The sequence below is a fragment of the Peromyscus californicus genome, unplaced genomic scaffold (genome assembly GCF_007827085.1).
Source record: "Peromyscus californicus insignis strain IS unplaced genomic scaffold, ASM782708v3 Scaffold_12__1_contigs__length_115047231, whole genome shotgun sequence".
In the NCBI taxonomy this organism is placed as follows: domain Eukaryota; kingdom Metazoa; phylum Chordata; class Mammalia; order Rodentia; family Cricetidae; genus Peromyscus; species Peromyscus californicus.
In genome coordinates, this window is record NW_026294413.1 from 21,848,942 (window position 1) to 21,860,380 (window position 11,439).

Here is an 11,439-nt window from a genome sequence, read left to right on the forward strand (position 1 = left end):
ATATCCTCAGTCTGGATGGTGATGACTTCATCCAATGAGTCACCAACCACCCTCTATTCTCCTATTTTCACATAGAGCTGAAGACAGAATGAAAAAAATATCATTTTCTAAAGGATTAAAAAAGATTCCCAACACATGCAGGTGTGGGTGGGTTTCTGTTGGTGGGAAAGGACTCCAAACATGTATGTGCACATAGTTGCACATACTTGCGACATCCACTGGAAGGAATGCTAACTTCTCTCCGACTTTGAGTCCCCTCTAACCTTGCTCTATGCTGGATTCTGTTTGAATTGACACGCACGGAAGCCACATTTCCAAGGTTTCCCAGTTTGTATCACAGCCCAGGAATTATTATTTTTAATTGCGTTAGGGAAGGCTCTCCTAGTTTGGGCCCTGACCACAACTCAACCCTCGGAAGCTGGCAAGCACACCAAGACCTAAAAGCAGGAAGTGGAGCCTGGCCAGAACAGGCACAAAGGCGGCTCCTTGTCTAATCCTATTGCAAGCACATGAGAACAGGAGGTCAGACCTGTTTCGTTGATTGTCCGGTCACCTGTACTAGGGACAGCCCTTGGCATGTGTAAAGTCCTCACTATCATGTGTTAAATTAAACGATAGGCTTCTGTTTATCCACCCTCCCTGAAGAGGTCCTCCCAACACAAGCTGCCATAGACCTTATAATGACCCCCAGCAATGAGGGGCTTAAAGTACTGATCCGCAAGCGGCAGATGCTCCAAACCATTTAATTAGGTAACAGAAAACAGGCACGGGTGACTGACTGTTGTAGGGCTCCATTTGTATGAGGTGTGTTGAAAAGACAAAATGTATTTTAAAAGCTCATATTGGGCTAAACATTGGAGGTGGGCATGGGGCTTTATGTCAAATAGATGTGAAGGAATTTTTTAGTGGTAATGGTAGTATTCCAAAACTCAATTATGGCAGTGGTAGCACAAATTTACAAATGCCCTTGAACTGTATACTTCAAGTGGGTGATTATTAAGACAACAATAAAACTGCTAAGCATTTTTTTTTTTAAAGAAAGCATGTTCTAACAATCTTGGTTTTGCCTAGCTGGAACATTTATTATTCTTTTTTTTTTTTGAATTGTAGTTATACTCTATCATTTTATATGGTGATTTCCAAACATCCTGTTTTCTTTGTATTTCTTTTTTCTTCTTTCTTTTCTTCCCTCCGATTGTCATTTTTCTAATTACATTTTTCTCCCCCTATGAACTGGGAAGTGATATATTCTGCTGACGTTCTCAAACAGTCACCCAACACATTTCCACATCGATGCTTGAGAGTCAACATCCGGAGCTAAAAGTCCCCTTCTTTTCTTGAAAACACCAGGAATTCAGAACATATTTATCATGGTTGCTAATGTGGCATTTCTGTTTTATAGTTAATATTTCCATTACTCACACATTTACATCTTCTTCCTTTTCATTTTTATTGTATCTCTGACTTGTCATCTGTCCAATTTTCTCAAAATAATTTTTTGAGCTAACAGATTATTATTATTATCTGTTGTAAAGAGTGAGACTGGGGGTCCTAAGTCAAACTGTCCTACCCCATCCCAGACTGTCTTTTATGTCTTCAGTAGAGGACCTGAAGCAGAAGAATCTCGGCTACATACTCAGGGCTATGTGTGGAAAGAAAAGGAAGCAATATTAAACCTGCCGATCTCTCAAACCAGTCATTGCAGACAGGAGGGTTGGTCAGTACCCATCCTCTCTGGATAGGCGGTGACCCAGACCAGAGCTTGCTCCACCTGCAGTCAGCAGCATGTGTGGAGTTCCCAGAGTTAATAAATAATTACTCAGAAAAGATTATAAGTATATCACAGGGTCTTAGACTTTACCCTTGGGAATACACAGAAGATTGTGTGTTGTTTGTTTCTTGAATATTATCTTGAAGGTAGCAGGAATGGTCCTATCAAGCTTGTAGGACAAGACTCCTTCCAAATACACTTATCTGTTTATGGACTCTCTACTTTGCTCTGTTCATTGCTGGGTGGATGGGGCAATAAAGCAAACAATTGAATCTCCTCTAGTGCAAAGTTGTTTAGATACTGGTAAGCCTAGGCGAAGTTGTGTGATGGAAAGAGAACATGTGGGATAGTTTTGAGGCCTCCTCTTGGACAAAGGGTCCTTTTAGAAGTGTGGTTAATGTGGAACAGTCTTCTAGGTTTTCTAGGTTTCCTACTACCTTTATAAGGCTCTCCACTGTGTCCCTAGACAGCACCTTCGAGGCACTGGCTTGGAACTTCTTCTGCAAGTCCTCCTGGCTCATTGGTTTCCTCCAGTGACCATAGAAGGTATCAGAGCGCTCCGTGAAGGTGGTGCCATCCTTAAGAGTGACGCTTATCTCACAGTACAGTGTGTTAAAGCTTGGCAGGTTGTCAGGAGGGTGTTCCAGCTCCACTTTCTTGAGCAGCTCTCTCACCTGTGGCCTATTGATCTGCTGGCTGTGGAAGGATGGGACAGTGACACTGCCATCGAGCAGCATGGCGCAGGCCACGTACTGGAAGGAATGGCGAGCTTCATGCTCAGAGTCTGGGAAGGGCCTGTTTACATACTGGACATCGGGGATCCTGAGCACAATTCTGTCGATGCGGTCAGTAGGAAGCGGGGCTCTTTCTGAAACCACGAGGTGCTTTCTCACAGCTGCAGCTGCATCTGCCACCCAGTGGGTAGCCAGATGCGCCGGGAAGCTCTTGAAGGCCACATCTTGCTGATCCAGCAGCCAGATGTGAGAATCCAGGCTTGGAAGACCTTTGGGGGAGTAGTTGGCATAGAAGGCACCAAACCCTGACCCCAGGTCCAAGATCTGCTTGTTTCCTTGGAGACCCAGCATTGCCAGGAACGTGGCTTCCATCCCATGCTTGGCTGCATTGCCGATGTGAAGGGGCTTGGTCTGAGTGGCAGCATTTGCTATGGGTGCCCCAGCATGAGAAACAGCAATAGCCAGGGCCTCTCGGCACTTTGTCAAGCTGAGCCCTAAAAACTTGGATGCAGCAGCGGCACTTCCCAAAGTCCCCACCACAGAGGGAGGATGGAACCTGAAAGGCAAAAGCAGGAAGTTCAGCTGATGGGGGGGTGGGGGTGGATAAGGAAAATGTGGGCCATATAGACAATGGAAACAAAATCATGAAATTTGCAGGTAAATGGATGGAAGTGGAGAAAATTCTATTGAGTGAGGTCACGCGGGCCCAGAAAGACAAATGCTGCATATTATCTCTTACATGTGGATCTCTTGGTTCATGTGTTTAACCTGGGGTGTGTGTAGAAGCCAGAATCCTAGAAACAGGCCACTGGTATGAATACCTTAAGGGAGAGGGGATAGTAAGATACAGATAAAATTAAAGTAAAGAGGGAGATACAGGGGTTGGAAAATTTCAAACATGGAGGTCATGAGGAGTGGGGAAATGAGATGTTAGTAGAAGAGTTAATCAAAAAGAAGGGGGCACGAAAAGCTATATGGAAACCTATATTCCTCCAGCCCAAGGAAAACAGTCAATTAGAGAGGACAGTAGAAACCAAGGGACATGAAAAGAGTTGGGGAATATCAGGTTAAAAGTTGACATGGGGATACAAGGGATTGAGTGGAAAAAGTAGGGGCTGCTTTAGCCCAAACTAAAGATAGGCAAGGAAGCCTTATTAGAACCCACTACTTTGTAAGCTAATTAAAATATACAATATTTTATAAATAAAGGGAGGTTTAACAGAAGTACTCTGCATAGGCAGGCAATGCTCCTCCCAGAAGACATGGGTTAATAAATGAAAATCTCAGTGTCAGGCAAGGGTGACCTCCCTATGAATTGCTGGTCAACAAAAGGACCCAAAACAATGCAAGCTAATGCTGTTGGTCTTGGTTACCAATCGTCACCATAGTGTAAGACCCTATAGCTGAAGACATCACTCACTTTGGATGCAGGACACAGAGAAATCAACCTCAAACTGACCAGGAAACTCTTTCTCTTTTTCTCTCTGCCAGGTAGCTAGTAGAAGGTGCTACTTAGGCTGCTGGGGGGAAAAGACATCCAGAGCCAGCACTGGACATCCATCGCATGCTACAACACTAAGTGATCTTCTGGCAAGATGTACCCACCGGTGCAATAGTGGCAAGGAAATCATGGGAGTAGCCGACTGCTTTCTGATTGGGTTTGAGGTCTGCTGCACAGGATAGACCTTTATGCCTGGTACTGTAAACCTGGCCAAAGCCCACGACTGGGGAGATCATGGTCCTGGGGAAGGGCAGTGGGTTGGAATCTACTGTTGTTTTGCCAAATGGTCCATACTGTTAAACTGCATTCTAAATAGTTCTAACATAGCAGCACTTATAAATTTGTGCTGCTATCAGAGAAGCTCTTTTTTTTCCCCAGTAGACAGTGGTTAATACAGAGGCTCACAGCTGGTCAAAGTGCTGATCATAAATAGCTCTGAGTACTCAGCAGTTGATGGGTTACCCATCTATACCAACTTCCCATTATCCAAGGCCCAGAAACTTCAAAGAAGAGGGGGAAGAAATAATCTAAGAGCTGGCAGATGGGGAGAGAGCTGTAGAATATTGACTTCTAGACATGACATGTCTATTGTACACACCAACTCACAGCAGCTGTGGTTACTCTCACAAGACCTGCACAAGATCAAGCCAGTTAAAGTTCCACATCAATGGGGAAGGGAGCAATAGGCCCCACCCCTATGGGAGGAAACACTGCAGTTGATGACTGCTGAGGTGGGGGAGAGTCACTCTCCTTTGAGGATGTGGCTCTAGTGTGTGATCACCCACCCACATGTATATGGGTAGCACTAATTGGACTCAGGGTTACTAATTAAAAAAATGAAAAAGATGTCCAGCTGGGAAAAAGATGAAGTGGGGGACATAAGGGATAATTGGACAGAGGATATGATCAATGTACAGTGAATACATTATGAAACTTTCAGAGAACAAAAATGCAATTCACAAAAAATTATAGAGGCTGGAGAGATGGTCCAGCACTTAAGAGCACGTACTGCTCTTGCAGAGGACTCAACTTGGGTCCCAACCCAAGCCTTACAACTTGTGACTCACAACTGCCTGTAACTCCAGTTTGAGGGGAATCCTGTGATACCCAGAATACACCTGGATGCAAGTGACAGGAATCACCTCGGAGTGACAGACCTCCAAGTTATCTCATGGTCTTAGTAACTAGATTGACTTGACAAGCCCAAAGGATGTTTTCACAACCGTTTCCAAATCACGTCTTTCTGTATCACCATAGGGCTTGTTCCGTGGCTGAAAAATGGTCTATCTTGCAGCAGTAATAACAGTAGCAGAGCCAGCTTCTAAGCCAGACAGCTCTGCACAGACACCCACTGACAGACAGAGGGCAGTGTGGCTCTCCTTGATGGCACAGTCTCTCACTATACCTCTTTGGTATGTCCTTGGCTTCTGTGGAGAAGTGCATTAATCGTCCTTGTACTTCAATACCGACATTGAATGCCAGCAGCAGGTCAAGGCCAGAAAACTTTGGTGTCTGAGGCAAGGCTTCTGATAAAGCTGTGAGGACTGGTAGGACAGCCCCAGAAGGGTGGGTGGCAGGGTGCCATGTGTCATCAAAATCCATGGAGTGAACCTGTATGAATAGACACAAACAAACCTCCTCAAAAATGCTCTTAAGTGCACTGACTTTTGGACTGGCTAAGCATTTAATTAGCAATGACCTTGAGAGGTTTAGGAGCCCCATTACTTGACATTACACCCTAAAAATGGACTGGTTCTTTTTTAAAAAATTAATTAATTAATTTTTTTAAAATAAAAAATCATACCATATATTTTGATTGTGGTTTCCCCTCTCCCAACTCTTCCCAGGTCCTCCCCACCTCCCCACCCACCCAACTCCATGCCTTTTCTTTCTCTCTCTCTTTAGGAAATAAACAGGCAGACAAACAAACACAAAAAACTACCAAACTAGAATTTAAAAAACAAAAGTAAAACAAGAAATACAAATTGACATCGTTTGCAGAGGAAAAACTAGTTTTTTTTTTTTCCCATGGCATCTCACCAGGTACATTAACCACACTGAAGGTAGGCCCTATGCGCAGCAACAACTGGCTGTGACTCTTAACCTCATGGTGGGGTGACAGTGGTCCCTGCTCCTTTGTCCAAGGAAGGCAGGGCCTCGGAGAGGAGCCAGTGGTTTCCTGGAGGATGCTGAGTTCTGCCCTGGAGACCACAGCTCCTGGGGAGATCTACATTCTCCCTCACAAGGCTTCCCTGCCCTTCTCCCTTTAAACAAGTCACACCAAAAATTTAATGTCATTTATTATAGATTGGGCCACAGATTTTTGTGTTGCTGTCATGAAGTAATTTAAAAGTTTTGTCAAAGTTGCAAGAACAGCTAAGAGCTCACAAACCTCCATTAGCTAGCTATAAAGCTGCATTTTCAGACGGTTGGTAAATGCCCTGAGGTTTTCTTCCCTTTGCATCTCAACCATTTAATTTTTCCACATATGAAACAGTTAGTAATAACCAGAAGTTCATTTAAAGTAGATTCTGTGTCTCTCTGATGTGGCTGGTGTGTTTCTTATTGCCATGCCAGTGGGCTTTGTTCGGTTAGTCTGAGCTGCTGTCCTCACAGACCAGTTAACATAGCTCTCGAAGCCCAACATGTGTATATCTATATTATGTCTCGTGGACTTTCCCTGACACACAGGAAATAACTTGAAAATTATCTGTCAGATGAGAAGTTCTAATTTTTCATTGAGAAAATAGAGGTACTGTGTGGTCATTGTTTCTTTCTGAATAAATACCCAAATAACTAAATGAAGAGAACATTACTATACAGACACTGGGGCCCGCAACAGAAGCGACCAAGAAGGCATTATATCTGGATCTTGGAGTGCATAGACATCATGCATTTTTGCTATATCCATTCAAGGTCCAGAATTAGAATATCTTACAGGTGCTTTTAGTCTAGAGTCTTCTACTTCTACTTTATAACTTGCTGGAAAAGTTCCACTTTATTGTAGAAACATGAACATGAGGAGTAAGGGCAGGCATGTCAGATCTCTGAACCCCAGCGATCTCATTTGTGAATAATCTTCCTGTCTTGAATTTAGGATTTAATTATAGAAAAGGCTGGTAAACTTTCTTACAGCGACGCCGTTAACAAAAGCAGCGTATGTGGGTGGGAGCCTGAAGTCGGGTCGACCCCAAACAGTGCTGGAGGTGTTGGAACTGTAGATCTGGAACAGAAGAAAGCCAGTTAACACAACAATACACTGAGCTGACATTTCAAGAGTTCCCCTTCATCCTCAAGGCATCCTGACATCAGGCCTCTCTGAAGCCCTGAGAGAGCAGCCTAGCTGGCGGGAAGTCTCTCTTCCTTGCTGAGGAATACACACACATTGGTCTTGTAAGGGAGAGGGATGCATCTGCTTATCCCCAAGTCATGATCTAGAAACTCCATTCAAGTGAGCCTGAATCCACTCTTATTTGATGTTGGGGTAAGTACTGGGGGCGGGAGATGGGATGGGGCAGACTAGCTGGCTACAACAAGTAAGTCCCCCTGAGAGTGTCTACAGCGCCTCCCATAGCGGGCGATGCCTACTTTGTGCTCAGAGCACTTGAACAGACTTTTCTCCAGAGAATATTTGCATGAAGAAGCTGTCCGTGGTTAAGTGTTTTCACTTCTAAGATTTTGGGGTTGAAAGGTGCTTTTAGTCATACAAGTGAACAGCTGTGAGATATTACCAGTGAATGGTTTTTAGACCTGAATTAGTAATGGATAGGAATGGGCTTTAAAAATCATATCATGAAACAGAGGGACTCATAAAAATGTACGGAACAGTGCTATCCATATCAAATGCAACCAAACTAAGTTGAACACAGGCACAGACTTTTATGTATGCTTGTGCACACGCTTGTTTTTAATCTTGAAAGCAAACTTTGGACTTCTTACTTTACTATATTGGGTGACTTTGTGAAACACTTCTGTGCCTGTTCCCAGGAAACCAACACCCAGAGAATCCAGGATCATCCTCTTGCTCCTCTGAATGACACCATCTGTCAGATGGTCCACTTTCAAGCCGTGAATCATGCTGGCGAAGTTTTCTGTGACAGACTACAGAGAGAAGAAGGTTAGAACAGTGCATCACTCTGAATCCACTCACTTCTTGTGCTAAGAAACCTTGAGGTAAAGAGTTTTGCTCTGTGAGAAGAAACTTGGTTGATGTGATTGAATTTGTGTTCTAGGCACCCACTTAATTAGGCATGAGGGTGTGGAAATATGCAATTGTTAAGTTCTTTGCCCAGTCACACTGATAAAGACGACCGAGCATGATGAGGACGGTGAAGGGAAGCCTGGCAGAACCAGACGGAGGAGGTGGGAAGGGGGTTGGAAGGATATTGTGCTATGTGATCAGAAGTTCTGCCTCTGCTCATAAACCAGATACAACCCCCCAGGGCAGGATGATTTGTATTTCTTTCTTTCTTTTTTTTTTTTTTTCCAGAGCTGAGGACTGAACCCAGGGCCTTGGGCTTGCTAAGCAAGTACTCTACCACTGAGCTAAATCCCCAAATCCTGATTTGTGTTTCTTAAGTGGTAGTAGAGGACTTTGCAGTTCCTTTAACTGTCAAGCCCTTCAATGCACAGGAAATCCTTTTGTTTTTACATGCCTTCACAGGAGAATAAATTTTAAAATATCCAACCGGAAGGGTGTGTCACCACATGCCTAGCACTGAGTTCTTGTAATAAACTCTTCAGTACTTTCCCTTTCCTTGTCTCATGATCACATTATTGCTTCACTTCCTTTTCTTTGTTTACAAATGGTAGCTGGAGGACTTACCAGATTAAAGAATCAGAAGTGTCTCTCACATGGAACTCACTGTCAAAGTAGAGTCACAGAATAGAACCAGTGCCTATGTGGAAATCTTCCACCTTTGCTACCCACTAGTCTTTTTCTTTTTTCTGAGGCAGGGTCTTTCTATGTGGCCCTGGCTAGCCTTGACTCACTGTCTAGCTCAGGTTGACCTTGAACTTGTGACAATCCTCCTGCCTCATCCCTAACCCCATTCTTTTTTTTATTTAAGAAAATACTTTTATTTATTTTATATACCAACCACAGATCCCCCTCTCATCCACTCTCCCCTAGCCTTCCCCAACTTCATCCCCTCCTCCAAAAGGGCAAGGGCTCCAATGGGGAACCAGCAAAGCCTGGTACATTCAGTTGAGAGAGGACCAAGCCCCTCCCCACTGCAACAAGGGTGGGCAAGGCATCTGACCATAGGTAGTGGGCTCCATGAAAGCCAGCTCATGCCCCAGGGATAGATCCTGATCACACTGCCAGGGGCCCTCAAACAGATCCAGCTACACAAACTGTCTCTCTTAGGCAGAGGGCCTAGTCTGGTATCATGCAGGCTCCACAACTGTTGGTCTAAAGTTCATGAGTTCCCACGAGCTTGCCTAACCCATCCTTAGAGTCTTCAGATTTATCGGTCAGATAAAGACTGTCATTTTAAAAAGAATGGAATATTTGTTGCATCTTGAAAATTTTGATAGAAAATGGAGGGAGCTTGGAATAGGAGAAAGCAGGAGAGGAGATGGCTGGGAGAACAGAAAGATACTGTGATGGATGTTTCTGGTTAGGGCAGAAGAAAACTGTAATACTGCTTTCCAGGCTGGCAAATATTTTGATAAATATTTTACATGCAGAAGAGAGAGGGAAATAGGGAGAAGAACTGACTTAATAATCTTCTGACTTGCCGGGCGGTGGTGGCACACGCCTTTAATCCCAGCACTTGGGAGGCAGAGGCAGGTGGATCTCTGTGAGTTCGAGGCCAGACTGGTCTACAGAGCGAGATCCAGGAAAGGCGCAAAGCTACACAGAGAAACCCTGTCTCTAAAAAACAAACAAACAAACAAACAAAAATCTTCTGACTTAATTTTCAAGTAAAACTTTGAACACTGGATGGCTGAATAGCAGGTGAGGGGCATCAGCATAGAACCCTAGGTGGGGGGATAGCATTAGAAGGCCATGCTCATGTAACTTATGACTCTGAAGCCAGTGGGCTCCCCTGATGGTGCTGAATATGATCAGTGAGCTAAAGAAGAAATCACCTCCCCTGACCTTGAAGGCAGAGATTGTAAGGGGAATAATGACTGCTGCTCAGTTCTCTGAGTCATACTTCATCTGTATGTCAAATGTCTTGCTGGTGTACTTGACTTTATAGTGGCATTTGCATATCTTTTTAGTGAAACGCTGTGACTAATGTATAGATTAAAGCAGAGAATGGAGTCACTTAATAGCCAATGTCAGGAGCCCTTGTGAACTCATGATGCATACCTCTCTAAACTGCTGAACCAGTAAGTGAGGATTCCTGACTCAAAAAGCTTTCCAGGAGATGACAGGGACTGTGACAGCAAACAGACAATTAGAGATGCGATCCGTTTGTACCACACAGAGGGCACACACAAAAGCAAGAGGTGGAGGTTCGGTGAACTTACAATGACAGACTGTCTTGCTAGGAGGAAGCGATGGGATCATGTCTCTCTTTTGTCACACACCGATGAGAACCAACACACAGCTTATTAGGCAGCCCAGGGGCTCCGAGAAAAGTTAAAATGTCATTTCTGCAGCAGAGCAGATAGCTACTAAAGGACTAACCAATCAAGAAAGGAAGAATCAAACCAGAAAAGCAATTTAGGCAAGCTACAGCCAGGGTTACAGTACCTTGAGCATCGTGCTGTGCTGGAGGGGGAGTTCTGGCTCAGGAGTGACCTGCAGGAGCAGTTGCTGGCTGTGTGACTTTACCAGCTCTGTCTGTGCCTTTATACTCAACCCTTCCCTCCACTTTCTCCCCTTTCACTTTTGTTTTAACCATGGAATTGCCATCATTTCAACACTTCCCACATGACCTCACTCAGACTTCTTTTGTAATGATGTACTGAGCTCACTTGTAGGTGCAGAGTTGATGGGAGGAAGCTGTATAGTAGCCAGGATATTATGATTCCTCATCTATATCTATATCTATATCTATATCTATATCTATCTATCTATCTATCTATCTATCTATCTATCTATCTATCTACTTATGGCTTAAAAGGGATGGACTGTCCATATCTGCTAGAGACCATATATTAGAAGAATGCACACTCTCTTTACTAGGTATCCCACTCCTGAGAATTTATCATAAGGAAACAAGCACAAATATGACAAAGACAGAAATGACCCTAGAACCCCAAGGGCAAGGAGTCCCTTCCAGTAGCCTGCTCATTGACAGCCCACTGTCACCATCCAGCAGTCAGTGAACCAGTTTCTGGGAATGATGCAAAAAACACAAACAAAAACAAAAGCCCTGGCTGTGTCTTTACTGGACTTAGAACCTGTTTAACAGAAGGGAAGTCATGCCTGGTACTGAGAATGGAGTCACTAACCAGTGGCTAACGAGGTCATA

General features: G+C 44.1%; 1 protein-coding gene across 1 annotated transcript; it reads right to left on the minus strand.

Annotated features, from left to right (window-relative positions):
- Positions 1–1,109: 1,109 nt before the first annotated feature.
- Positions 1,110–10,724, minus strand: Acod1 (aconitate decarboxylase 1). Its single transcript, XM_052734207.1, has 5 exons — positions 10,716–10,724; positions 7,946–8,107; positions 7,140–7,229; positions 5,412–5,617; positions 1,110–3,061 (listed from the first exon to the last, which is right to left on the minus strand). The coding sequence occupies exons 1-5, from the start codon at positions 10,722–10,724 to the stop codon at positions 2,065–2,067; spliced, it is 1,464 nt and encodes a 487-aa protein (XP_052590167.1). The 3' UTR covers positions 1,110–2,064.
- Positions 10,725–11,439: the final 715 nt, after the last annotated feature.

What these genes read in the sequence shown, in the direction of transcription:
- Acod1 (XM_052734207.1), bottom strand. An exon ending in CTTTTGTTAACGGCGTCGCT is followed by an intron (nt 5,618 to 7,139) that starts GTAAGAAAGTTT and finishes CTATTCATACAG; the next exon opens with GTTCACTCCATGGATTTTGA. An exon ending in GCCAAGGACATACCAAAGAG is followed by an intron (nt 3,062 to 5,411) that starts GTATAGTGAGAG and finishes TTTGCCTTTCAG; the next exon opens with GTTCCATCCTCCCTCTGTGG.